Source organism: Macrobrachium rosenbergii, chromosome 58 (assembly GCF_040412425.1).
Source record: "Macrobrachium rosenbergii isolate ZJJX-2024 chromosome 58, ASM4041242v1, whole genome shotgun sequence".
NCBI classification, from domain to species: Eukaryota; Metazoa; Arthropoda; class Malacostraca; order Decapoda; family Palaemonidae; genus Macrobrachium; species Macrobrachium rosenbergii.
The window spans coordinates 21552637-21567441 of NC_089798.1; the positions used below are offsets into that span (position 1 = coordinate 21552637).

The 14805-nt window shown below is 39.0% G+C and overlaps 1 protein-coding gene across 1 annotated transcript; it reads left to right on the plus strand.

The window, feature by feature from the left end:
* The first annotated feature begins 10592 nt into the window (after nucleotides 1-10592).
* LOC136837168 (uncharacterized) lies at nucleotides 10593-13848 on the plus strand. Its single transcript, XM_067101838.1, has 2 exons — nucleotides 10593-11555; nucleotides 11711-13848. Exons 1-2 carry the CDS (start codon nucleotides 11141-11143, stop codon nucleotides 11737-11739), a joined length of 444 nt encoding a protein of 147 aa, XP_066957939.1. The 5' UTR covers nucleotides 10593-11140; the 3' UTR covers nucleotides 11740-13848.
* Nucleotides 13849-14805: the final 957 nt, after the last annotated feature.

Sequence of the window (14805 nt, forward strand, 5' to 3'; positions counted from 1 at the left end):
GATATAATCAGTAATAATTAAGCATGGAAACACAATAAAATAAGACATACCATCGGAAGTCCCAACATCTTTGGCTTCCTTTGACGCGCGATGTGGGGCTTCAGAGAGTGGAAGATGCTGAGGATCCACTTCTCCCAGTCTGTCAGCCATCTACCCGTCCCTTGGCCACTCTTCTCTACCCATGAGCCACCCAAAACGGCTCCTGAGGGACATAAACCATGTCCTCAGTTCCGGCCACTCATGGGAGGAACAAGTGACTGGCCCTTTTCTTCAAATGCCCTCCAGACCTTCGCCTTGTCTTTGTAGGCTGTGAGGCCCTTGTTGCAGATGAACTTGGCCTCATTCTCCAGCCACTCGCCAACAAGCCTCTCGTTCTCTTCTGCGAGGGTGACTGAGGGGTCCTTCTTTCAGCCCTGAACTGTTGGGCTAGCTCCTTCAGGAGTGCCATCAACGTCGTCGTCGTCATCCCCTTCGTTCTCGGCGTCCTCGGTGGGGGCAGTGGGGTTGCTCTTGTACACAAGGGCAAGCTCTCCGTTGTGAGCTCATCGCCCTCAAGGTGCAGCACCACAGCATCACTGCCTCCTGAAGGGGCACCACCAGCAACTGTAGGCGCCTTGGCGTAGGGGGCAACTCCAGCTACCAGAGCTCCTGGAGTTCTCAGGGCCATCTTCCTTGTCCTCTTCAACAAAGCTCCTTTAGGCATCTTGACTGAAAGCAGTGGACGATGATGGAGGCGCTGATGGAGAGAGCAGTACCAGGGTGCTGTACACGAAAGCACTGACCTGCAAGTGTGCCGCCTGCCCCTTTTATCCCAGGTCAAAGCATTGCCAAATCTTCTCGGATGCGAGCGGTTTGGCAAGGTTGCCGTGTCTACTCCCATGTCATGTGGAGACCCATGTGGTGTGGGGCAGGAACCCTGGAGTGGCGTGGGACCACAGGTAAGGCCTTAGCGGCCATGCAGTCACCCCGCAGTTGGCGCCATGCTGTGTGGGTCAGGCCACACTACCTGACAGATGACCTGGCCACCCACGCAGGGTTTTGAGCAGGTTGAAAAGTTCATGGCCCCCGGCGTATGCCCGGGTGGTCCGTTAATGGTCGCGCCGCATGCTGGCACACTTACATAGCACTTATGGTACATTTATGTTGTATTTACATTGTGTTTATGTACTTACCAATTTCTCCCTGTGCGTGGGCATGCGTGCCTTGACACGTGAATATGTGAAACTAGCATTAGGCTCGGTAAAACCAACCGAGAGGATGATGACCTTCCAGTTATTTTCAAGCACAGTCTGCTCTTTTTCCACGTGGGCACTCTATCGTTTGGAAATTGCAAGAAAAATATATTATATTTATGGCTTTTTCCATGATAATAGGATACAAAAGTTCACACAACTGTAGTGCATAGCTCCTTACCCCTAGCGTTGCTAAAACCATTTTTCTTGCCTAGACACGTCATTTTCTTGTGACTTACTGGGTACAACATTCACCTTCCTTTCCTTTGTTGTTTACTGAGTTTCAAACATCTAACTTGCTATTAAAACATTTCTTGTGAATATGCAGTTCTAAGGAAAATAAGTCTTGATCGCCTGGTTTAACGTTTTCTGCCACCGTGAATCAAAGCTCACTGGTGCTGAATGTTACATTGATCCAGTGAAAACCTCCGAGATGAATTGAAGATAGTGATAAGGACATGAGTAATAAAAAAAAATCCTTATGTACCCCAAATATATAAAAAGACATACATGTATCTTTCGAGAACCTGATCAGTTTCCATTTTCCAAAAAGAGTGATAACCTCCTTCAAGACCCTAAGCTACCCCAAGTGGTATGCTTAGCCAGCATTTAAAGTCCAGGAGATGCCCCAAATTCAGTCATATTTAGCTCACTTGATCTTGCACACACACAAAAACAAACTTGGGTGAAAACAAAAACCTCCTCCCAACTTTGCTGGCAGAGGCAATTAGAGTGTTGGTGCAAAATGCTATGGGTCACAGTGAGGATTGATAATGCTATTGTGAAGTCTAATTTTGATTTCATGAAGGTGAGCTTGCAAAGAGCACTCAAGATCTGTGTTGGTGTCTTGAGGGCATTGTCTTAAAATGTGGGACTTTGGTGTGCAACATCTATAGGGTCGGAACTCTCCGTCCCTACCCCTCTTACCCTAAACTACCGTAGTTTTTGACAGTAGGGAACCACTAGAAACGATGATAATCATATTCTGTCTCGTTCATATAAACTGCACACTGGGTAAACCATAGTTTATTGAATTATGCAGAATAAGATTTCCAAACTAAAAATTACTATTAGCGACCAAATAATTGAGCCTGATCTAGATGGAATGATGAATGTGTTTAGGACCAAAGGCCAGGCACTGGAGTTGACTAGGCCGTAAAACCACTCTGATCGAGTCTCTTTGCCAGTACTTTTAAGAGCCAAAATAGAAAATGGTCCTTTGAAGTACAGATAAATTTGAGAGGACTAGGGTACTTTCAGTCGACATTCTAACGTGGAAAATTTATTTTGGTGTAAACTGACAAAAGCAGGTGCTGCTGGCACTGTGGTGTTGACGCCTGAATTCAACTCTGAAAACTATGCAGGTGTTATTAGCCTTCTGACAGGTTATTCTAACACAACAGTAAGATCTTACTGGTTTCAAGGCTTTAGACCATGAAGACTGGAAGACCATGACTGTCAAAATCTATGGAGACAGTACCTCAATGCACGTTACTACTGTAAACATAGCTTTTGAGCCAAATCACGAAGCTCATGGCATACTGATGGGTTCTTATTTTGAGATATAAATGGCCATGATAATTTTCACTGTGGGTTACTGATCGAGAAAGATGAGACTGACGTCAGTGCACCTCTTGTGGTGCCCTGTAGGAATTACTCAGGGGGCTCCCCTTCGTCTCTATTACTTCTTAGTGATTGTATGGGGTTTTCTTCCAGTTCCACCTCATCTCATTTATTTTCTGGATCTCTTCATCTTGCTGTTCAACCCCTCCAACTCCCTCTTTTCACTAACTTAAGCACTGAATAGCCGAAAGTGCCCTAGTGTTGAGCTTGTTAGGCCAAATTTCATTGAAAAACAGTAAGTCGAGCAGTTTTGAGTCATGATTTACAGTACACTAAAAGGCATTGCGTCGTCCATCAATTTTTTGCAGCTAGAAGAGTGACGGAGCTTCATGGGGTCATGAAGGAAGCCGAAGATTTCGAAATGCTCTCTTCTCGCAAATCCAGTGACTCTCAATGATCATGCCAAGAACCCGTTGCAAAAAATGTATTATTATTGCAACATTTTTTATTTCTTCAGAAGTGAGCTCATCATAAATGGGATAATCATGCTTTTCATTATTATTGAATTTTTTAAACTCAGTGAAATGTAATTTCTATATTAACATATCTATAAAATGCAAGTACAGTATGTGACAGTTGCAGTAACACACAAATTCCTCTTCTTATAAGAGAAGGTACGCGGTGACAAAGTCTAGACTAGTGTGATGAATGAGCTTGCTGGCTCTTGCGCAGTTTGTCAAAATGAGGCTTGACATGTGTGAGTGCCGGACGCGTGTCGTCGTCCTGTTTTAGGCGTGTCTTTGGTTAATCAACAACCTGAGCGTAAAAAGTCCCTGCTCCCTCAAGCACGTTGTGGATATTCACGTCTTGCATAGGTTCAGAATTCAGAACCCTGTCGTTTGTGTGTGTGTGTGTGTGTGCGTGTATAGAGGGGAGGGGAGAGGGACGGGATGGTGGTTGCATTTGTCTATAATTTCAATGATTTCAAGCATTTAATGGAGAGCCTCTCTTGACAGACAACATCCTCGGGACATTCCACTTCATCATTTTTCCTGACAGGGATAAACTCAAATTCACTGTAGCAGGAATCGTGCTTCCTCAGTTTTGCCTTCTCTGTTTTGAGCTCAGACGACTTGCCACTCTCGGCCTTGAAGCAGTGGAAAGTTCACATTTAAAATATCTGTCCTTCTTTCATTTGCAACTCGGAGCAAACATTCCGTTACCGCGTGGAAATGCAATGAAATATGAAGATCTGTTAGCGCTGAAGATCAAGCGATGCAATTGTAAGAAGAAAATGCACTTTAAAATGACTGTTGCCAGATATTTTCATGTTTCCTAAATTAACTTATTTCAAAACGCATGATGCCAAATTTTGCAAAACGCAGGAATGATGACGAAACCGAAACATGATCATTAATTCACAGACATTACGGCTACTACACATAATAAATAGGTGTACCAAAATTTAGCAAAACCATGACATAATGAAACTTTATTTTCCTTAAAAATTTAGGTAACTTCTGATAACCTAACAGGGCAGCAACGTCTGCCTAATCTTTTGCGAGAAAAGATAAAGAAAATATTTCACAGCAAGTTAAGGCAAACAGTCAGAATACTGAAGTCAGTTTCAACAAGACAGGAAAATACTAATTTATCTATCTACTGTATATATATATGAATGTCTTTCACTGTAATACTACAGTATAATATGAAGATAAAAAGGTTGCAACGTTCAAATAGTGTTTTATGGGCCTTTTTATCTTCACACACACACATATATATATATATATATATATATATATATATATATATATATATATATATATATATATATATATATATATATATATATATATATATATATATATATATATATATATATATATATATATATTTTTTTTTAATTTTTTTTTATTAAAAGCCCGCTAATGTATTAACATTCACGTTCGTGAAGTCAGGCGCTAAACTAAGCTACTGAAACAATTGCGGTGGAGCTCCATGTGATGAATGTGGGAAATCGTTGAGGAACTTACAATATCCACTTTTCCATCTCTGTGCAAACATAAGCATATTATCTCCCACTGAAGCAATATGCTGTATTTCCTGCTGATTTTCGGTAGTTCGTTTACCCTAAGGTTCCAGTAATGAGACTTTCAGCGTCATGTGTGACGCCGAGAAAGTATAACTTGGGGTCCGCCCACTTCACCATCCAGGCTGATCCAGCCCGTCACCCTCGGTTCGCTGAATAACATAAAAAAAATAATCTGCAATAATTTTGGCTACAGAGACGATGATTTCATCATACTTCTTTATTTATACAATGACATGTAATATTAAACATTTATTCATGATAACAAAATAATCGCATAGACCAGTCGCTATCAGCCCATTCTATCGCCATACTATGGAAAGACATATTGATTTATTACTTTATATCGCAGGCACCCAGACACCCTCTTATGGTGCCCAAGGGGGCTACAAACCCCATGCTCTCATCAGCAAATGCTTTTTTTTATACACATGCTGTTTAGGCCTACGTGTGTGCCAATCTTGATCGTGTTCTGACGCATGCTCATGAGGTTTCGAATTCATTCTGGAAAGATACAGGTGATTATACCACTTCTTACTCCGTAATGCTAATTCGTAAGACACGATGATGGTCAGCTCATTTGAAACGACTTCTGTGCGTCTGTCTCTTCACTGACTGTGCGTCATCATCACGCCCTTCGTTTTCCCCCACCCCTCCCCCTCCTCCTCCTCCTCTTCACCTTGTGACCTCTTCCTCCCGAAATACCTCCTTCTCACCCGCACTATTAACACAGCCCCTCCCCTCCACCCTCAAACCCAAACCTCCTCACAAGAGCGGGTCCTTCCTTTCTCACTCTATCTCCCAGCCACGCACCTCTTGAGGAGGATGGGAGGGGTAGCCACTTCCTCCCCAGTCCCTCCGCCTTCGACGTTTCGAGTCTTCTCCCTCTTCTCCCTCAACTCCTTTCAAAAGTCCTCCGTAAACCCTCCCCTCCCCACCTCTCCCTTCCCTCAGCCCCTAGACACAACAAAGGGGCGGATGTGGGGTCAGCGGAGTTTCTCAGCGCCTCACGGTGCAGGATCGGGCTGGGACTTGCGCTCGAGGAAAGTAATCCTTTGGAACTGGCAGCATAAAGTCGAAGCTGCAGTCGAAGGTTTCCGCAAAAACTCCTCTCAGGAAGCTTTGTGATCAGGCTCTAAAACATCTGCTTCAACAACACGGACAAGTCTCGTCTTGCTTTGCGAAGATCATCAACCGATAGAAAAAGATGGCGAGGCAGTTGCAACTTCTCTCTCCCCTACTCTGTGTAGTCATGACGCCACGTTTCCAAGAAAACTGTCACTTACTGGACTACAAAATTCTCTCGCTATTCCATTGTCGTCACATCTTGGTAGCAAAGAAGACATAATTCATTTGCGCTTATAAGTTTTGATTTTCAGCATTCTCTTTTTATTAATGACCCTTCCTTCTCGGGGGACGGTGATCCGTGGGTCACACTGAGAGATTAGATAAGATCTTTATCAGGTGCGCTGTATCACACCTGGACTTCGAATTCATCAAGGATTATTATACGCTCTGCAGTGGCTAAGACAGAAACTTAGTTCAGAAGTGCTTATATTATATTTATTTACCTGTTCCCTGGTGTCATAATAATACCATACCCACCATAGACAAACTGGATTACACGCATTATATATATATATATATATATATATATATATATATATATATATATATATATATATATATATATATATATTTATATATATATATATATATATATATATATATATATATATATATATATATGAAGATAAAGGTCCATAAAACACTATTTATACATTGCAACCACATATTTCAGACACTTTCTTCTGTGTCCCCGTTTACCAGTGAACAGGGACAGAAGAAAGTGAAATATGTGGTTGCAATGTATAAATAGTGTTTTATGGACCTTTTTCTTCATCACATACTGTTATATTACAGTAATAGACACACACACACACACACACACACACACACACACACACACACATATATATATATATATATATATATATATATATATATATATATATATATATATATATATAAGAGGATGAGACTAAGAAAGATTAGATTATTACAATTGGGAACAAATAAATCACGTTGGCTTCCCTTCACACACACACATATGCCTCGCCTGGACTCACACATACTAGCTCAGTTATCTCAGAAAACGTCAACCATAATTCTAAAGAAAATCTTTTTATAATCTTGACACATGTTATGCTTTTGTTTCCAATTTTAAGTTTTTAGTACCTGTAATATATACATGATAGTTCAGGTGAGGCATAACTGAGCCAGAAAGCATTGCCCAAGTGACTGGTCATAAAAGAGGCCATTTCTACTTTAGTCTAATGTTTTGGGATTTATGTCATAAGAAAAGAAAGAACGACTAGGTTGATGAATTTCTATATATCCAGATAGTATATGATGAGGCACCAACAACCACGGTACGTCACCGACCCCCTGTAAAGTACCGCGGGCGAAGAGAAGCAGCAACCTTGCTCTGTCTCCTGCCTCATGACTGAAACGAAAGGGGTCGAGGCCCTGAGTCACTCTCCCTGCGGGATGCGACAACGTAGCACCGCCCAACCACCTGTCTCTGATGGCGAAATGACAATGGATACGAATCTCAGCTTATTGACGCATTTCTGTCCTAAAACTAAGATGTGAGGGAGACGCGTGTTATTGGAGCAGCTGAGTGTAAAGTATAAATACTTTGATGGTAAATGAAATGAGTCACTCTGATTTAGATCCTCCTTCATCAATCGTGATGAAAAAGATCGATTTCCGTTTCGTGATGAGAATCACTTTAGGCCACACAATTAGGTCGTGTTTTTAATCAAGACCCACGATAGCTCGGGAGCCAAGGAGACGGAAAGAAAGCTGCCGATGAAAAGTGGTCGTTCTGATGAGGCGGCGAACGTTGTCAGGTAGATGGCCTTTGGAGGAGGAGGTGGGGAGGGGAGGAGGAGGAGAGACGGATGGCAGGTGGAGGGGCAAAGGAGACCGTAAGATGAGAGTGAATGCGAAGGACGCTCATGATAACGGGAAAGAGTGAAGAGGAAGGGGGGTGAGGGGTGGGGAGGGTTTGAGGGCAGCGAGCTCATTTCAGCGAGTAATATTTTATTGTTGTACCACGCTTGCGGATGAAGTGTCGATGCCCCGTGACGCTCATTATAGGAGGAGTTAGATGGTGTTGATGCAGGAGAATTCTCTCTCTTATTTCTCTTATTTTCCATTTGTTTAACAAGTGTTACAGTCAGTTTCAAACCCTAGAACCGCGATCTCTCTCTCTCGCTAAAAAAATAAAAGAAATGAGTGGCCCATATGATCTAAACCATGGACTGTGAGAAAGATGGAATGGAAATTCCGTTGCAGTTAAAAGTTCTAAGATGGCGACTGCGCAGATGATTGAATGAACAGCAAGTGCATAAGGCGTTTGACCTGGACTCTTTTGGTCTACAAAGTGACTTATGGAAACGAAGGTAGTCGACTGCTGCGGGTCACAACTAGGGTGGAAAATGGCACTCACTGGACTAGTAACCTATTATATATATATATATATATATATATATATATATATATATATATATATATATATATATATATATATATATATATATATATATATATGATATTTTATATCATATTATCATCACATCACCGTGATTCATATTCAATCAGTAAGCTACAAACGTTCTTTAATATCTAATTCGCTCTACCTCGAAATAATATATTTTCATTATATATTGAACCGAAAATTTTTAGTTGATAATAAGTTTATCAACTAAAAATTCCCCTTCGGTAACATATATGAAAACATATTATTTCCGAGGTAGAGCAAATTGATATTAAAGGACGTTTAGCTTACTGATTGAATATATATATATATGTATGTATATATATATATATATATATATATATATATATATATATATATATATATATATATATATATATATATATATATATATATTGTCACGATCCCTTTTCTGTGGGGCATGACATGTTCATAAGTATACACAGTATAGGAAATGGAGTGGACTGATGGACTGCAACAACCAAGGAGCGGAGGGAACCAAAGAAAATATCTAATTTATTATATCTAATTTATTATACATAAATATCATACAATTGTACACATGAGTCCAGGTTTTTGAAAGCACAGAGACAGTTAAACAATAATTATTACCATAAATAACCATATTATACTCCAAAAAGATAAATAATGGCCAAAATACAAATATTCAAAATAACCTTAAATATCATTTTAACAGCAGAAAAGACCAACATATAATTGACCTGATTCTCAGTCATATAAAGGTTCTACCAGTACAAATGAAACAAGTAAGATACAATTAACAAGTGTATTTTCCTTAATAGTTACACAGGGCCCTGTTGCTAATATTACGCTACTTAATTATGCAATTGAGGTGCCTAGCGGAGCAAGGGCGCAAGAGCCACCACGGACAAAACAGAGTTAGCAGTACAACATTTTTCTCCAGGCTTCCCTCTATGCATCAGTACATCGTATGTGACCTTAGGCTTGAAATATTCTGGACTAATATGCCACTGAACACAAGTACTTTTTCACTTTACGGGATGTAGAAATTTCTGCCAACAGACTCGCTTGCACAGGGTGCTTCTCCACTGTCCCTTTAAACCTGGGATGGTGAGAGCAGGAGGTATGTGGGAGTGAGCATTGCTGTCTCTCTCCAACTACCTCCTGCTTGGTCTCAGCGTCCAATGAAAATGCGCACAGACTGGGTTCACGTTTCTATTGGCTTGATGCCGCTCTATCTTGTATGATGGAACACAGAGACACCGTCCCATCTTTTCTGTTATCACATGCTCTTCTGTTATCAGATGTTCTGATATTTTTTCACTTCTTATGAGTATTTTCATAGTAATTAAATAGTTTATTTACCATGGCTGATAATGTTAATAACAGCGATCACCAAGAGATCGATATTATTGAAGGTGAAGTTATCAATAGTGATACAAGTGAAGATATTGGTGAGCCTGGTTCTTCACATGGTTGTAAAAGGAAGGCCCATCCTGAAGCTTGGAAAATGAATATCACTAAAAACTTTATAATGAAGGTAAGGCTTATATTAGCCACAAGACTCTTAAAGAAGTAGAAGCCAGTAAAATTGGACCTGCTTGTCCTGACGAGTGTTTTCAGAAAGTTACTATGCCTGTGATAGAGGCATTGTTTAAAGATTATTGGAGCATGGGAAACTACAATGCCCAGACATCATATTTGCAGAAATTAACGGTTTCAGTGCCAATAAAACGTCAAAGGAAACCCGCAGAGGAAAGTTTGTGTACGCAAACAATTTTGTATAGTGTGATGTATGGAGATAAGCATTACAACGTGTGCAAAAAAACTATTATGGCTATTTTTGGAATAGGGGATAAGAGGGTACGTGTTGCTTTAAAGAAATTGACAGTGGGGAAAACAACAGTGGCTGACAAGTGGGAACAAATGCAAGGGTATCAAAATTTTCTTGGGAAAAAGCAGACCTTGTGCGTGAACACATTAAGGAGCTGCCGACCGTGCAAAATCTCGTAACAACGTGTACATGTAATCGAATCTTAGTGTTGTGAAGTTGTATGATATGTATGTGAAATTTATTAAAGATGAGCATCCAAATGTGGATATTGTCTCTTTTAATTATTATTTTATAGTAATAATGTTTAGGACTGAATTTAATATTGGTTCCATGCCTCCAGTTGTTGATACATGCAACACCTGTGCTTTATTGTCAGCAAATATTTCAAAATATAAACAAATGGGTTGTGAACAGGCTCAATTGGATGAAATGCAACGTAAGTTGATGCACATAAAGTGCTTGCAACACAAGCTAGAGCTGCACTTGACAGCTTTAGTACTTCAGACAATGATGATTTTATGGCGTTAAGTTTCGATCTGCAACAAACATTGCCGACACCCAAGCTGAGTACTAGTGTTGCTTTTATAAAAGAAAATTGTGGACATACAACTTTTGTGTTTTTAACATGAAAACTCAGAAATCGACCATGTACATGTGGGATGAAATTACGGCAGGGCAAGGGTCATGTGAGATAATGAGTTGTGTTAACCATTACATTGAGGCTAATCATGATGACAGTCAGACAAAGCTTGTCCTTTTTTCTGATAACTGTGCTGGGCAAAATAAGAATATCAACATGATCCTCGGATGTCTAAGGCTAATGCACAGTAAGAGGTTTGCCAGAACTGAACATCTTGGTGTCTGGGCACTCTTATATGCCTTGTAATCGTCATTTTGGCAATATAGAAGTGAGGTTAAGGAGGGAATCCACGATAAGCAGCAAATATGAATACATGGAACTCATTAGGAATGCTATCAAGAAAGGATTTCCAGTTGTCAAAATGATGCAAAATGAATTCCTCAACTTTGGGCTTCTACAGTCATACATCAGAAAATGCACATCTAAAACTACCACCTTGCAGGTGGTCATTGTGTATGACTTCAGGTATGGGGAAGGGTATGCCATAAAAAATAGCTATGATATAGCATACACTTCTGACAACCATCAAGTCTGGCTCATGAAAGGCAGAGGGAAGTACTCACTCATGGCCTTTAACTTGTCTGAGGTAACTCTGCCTCCTAGGTACACCTCCCCCATACCTCTATCAAAAGAGGCTACAAGACATCAAGGTGAGTTAATGCTTGTTTATGTTTTTATTTTTGTTTATATTTTTTTATAAATGATAATAAAATTAGATTTATGCATTGATTAATGGTTTTAAAATAGGAATACAATCCACTTTTTTTTTTTTTATTGTTATTGACTTATATTTTATTTTTTCTAGGATCTGGTACTTTACATTGCCCCACTTGAGAATGCCCAGTACTTCAGGGACATTATTGACAATCAAGAAGGAGGAAGGCTTCATGATGCCCCTGAAGAAGAAGAGGTCCCGGTCAGAGATGCTGACGCTGATGCCCTGGACAATCTTTTAGATTACTAATGAGTGTTAAACACTCGTCATAGCTTTTAAAGTGGAAACTATCCTACAAAGTTGGTGAGTAATGGAATGCTATCTCTCTCTCTCTCTTGCAATTTTCAGCAGGCATGTTTTTTTATATTTCAGTATTTTCTGCACAGTATTTTTGTATGTTAAAGTTTTTGACATTTTTCCATTATTTTTCTTATATTTGTTTATCATCATTTTGTGTAAAAATACAATAAAATCAGATTGATGCACTGATTAATAGTTTTAAAATAGGAATACAATCCACTTTTTTTTATTGCTATTTACTTATATTTAATATTTTTGTAGGATCTGGTACTTTACGATGCCCCACTTGAGAGTACCCAGTACTTCAGGGACTTTGACACTCAAGGAGGAGGAAGGCTTAATGATACCCCTGAAGAAGAAGAGGTCCCGGTCAGAGATGCTGACGTTGATGCCCTGGACATAAATTTCATGTGTGCCAATGCTTATGGTATTATTTTCAATAATTTCAAAGAATTTTATTTTTTATTTACCATTCATCTAAAAAATTTTAAAACCATATTATTGATTAAAATTCAGTAATTACAATAAATGTTTTTTTATTGCTATTTAATTTTTTTCTATTGCGGTTTCTTATCTTTTATTATTTATTTTTTGTGCGTGTGTTTACCATGACTTTTTTCCTAAGTGCTATAATGTCAATAATTAAGGAGGGGCCAAAGAAAGTAAAATCAACTGCAAAAATGGATATTATCGAGCAAAATAATAATCTAGTACACTCTACTTTACCCTACATTTTATACTATAGCTTAAGTATAACATACGATAATGGCATAATTTTGGGATATATGGTACACAGATAAATTTCCTTTAAAATGACGAAAACTAGATTAAAATCGTATGGTTGCTTTCAAAGATATTGATGTTTGAAAACTTTAAATGCATTTTTCTCAGTTTGTAAAAAATGGTGCTTGCGCCCTTGCTCTGCTGTGTGCCTCACTTATAGTCGGAAGGTACTCTGAAGTAACATGTGCTGATCACTGTCTTAGAGACTCGTCCCAACCCATCGACCGCTAAACCCCTACTGATTATTAACTTTTCAAACTGAACTTGCTTAGGTCATAGACCTCAGCTGATTGGTCACTTATAATCGAAAGGAACCAATAAGGGTCTTCAATGCATGGCACTCATTTGAATTGCCCACGCCAAACCCCAACGATCGTATGGCGTTCGACAAATCAGCAGTATCTGTTCATTACTCTCTGATCACAAATACGTACATACAAATAGCAGATTTTCCTTGTCTCAAACATAAATTTCTTTATAAATCAGCTCATAGTTATTAAAACAGGAGCAATACTAATAAAAATAATAAATCATCAAAAGAGCAGCACTTGCTCACCAATAACAATAATAGTGATAATATACCATACACAATAGAATCAATACTCTTACTCATTAATAATAGCGATAATAGCCTATACCATCCACAATGAGAGTCACTACTTTTGCTCAACAACGACATATAATTAACGATACACCATTAGCCAAAAGACCCCTTCACTTGCTCATCGCCAAGTAAATAATAACCAGAGTCACAGTCCAAGATCCTCAAGGACGGCCATCGAACATCACAATGTTGATGCGACAGCTTCCTAGCTGCCATGGAAGAATACTTCTTCTGAACAGGGGACTATGTTTTAGCCACCATCACGTCCTCGGGAACTGGATTGACGTCCTCCTCAGCAGTCAACATCTGCTGCAACAAATCCATCACCATCAATCAGGTGATACTCCAGCTCAGTTGTTGCTGTTGTCACCATCCACAATACGATACTACAAAACTGCTGCTGCCGTGTTCTTGATGGAATATTGTTGAGAACCTGCTGATCTGATTTCCAAAACCTGACTAACTCTGCTCTTCTCACCGAGACAGTCGTTAACTTGCCAACCTGACAAAAACAACGGGAAGAAGGAGGAACAGGCAAATAACCCTAATACAATTGTTTAAATAGATAATGACCAAACTCTAACAATATATATATATATATATATATATATGTATATATATATATAAATATATATATATATATATATATATATATATATATATATATATATATATATATATATATATATATATATTCTTATGCTGTGGTTTTCATAATACAGTAATCTCCTCGTGTGTATTTGTGTGTTGTTATGTACTGTATGATTTTGTTTCAGATACGCGTATGCTGTAAATGAGTTAGTGTAAAGTTAGTGGTTAAACGCTATATGGTTTGAGAGGACGACGTATGCGTTGAGCTGAGAGAGCACGGTAGGTGTGTAGAAGAGAAGGGACAGGGCAGTGAAGTAATGCATTCCATTGGGACGCGATCAAAACACTGTGGTTAGACCTACCACGTAGATAGACGCCCATACAGAGGAGTCGACACTCAGAGACCAAAAAGCGTTGTGAAAAGGAGCTGTATTTTTCCGCTCCGCGTCTCTCTCTCTCTCTCTCTCTCGCTCGCTCGCTCTCGGGATTTTACGAATGTCCTGTTTTAACGTAATTGATATTTAGATAGACGATGGTCACTCATATCCTTAACGTTTAATTCCTTAGTAAATTGTCTGAGTTATCTGAACAGTGTATTTTATTAAGTGTGTGTGTAACGGCGCCTGGTTAAAACACGAAGCAATTTGTACCAAGGTATTGTAAACATAATGTGGGTTTCTAGTACTCAAGAAAAAGATGAGTGGTTATATGTGAAGATACCTTTTTCATTTTTTTTAAATATTTTTTCGTGTTATATGTTTTATGCTTTATCTTTTGAAAATTCTTTCTTTATGCATATATGTGATGTATCATATTGCCTTAATTTTTGTTTACATTTTTTACATTTAATCTTTTGCAGAGTATATATTTCTGTAGCTTTTGTATCCATACTTACATGATTGATTTA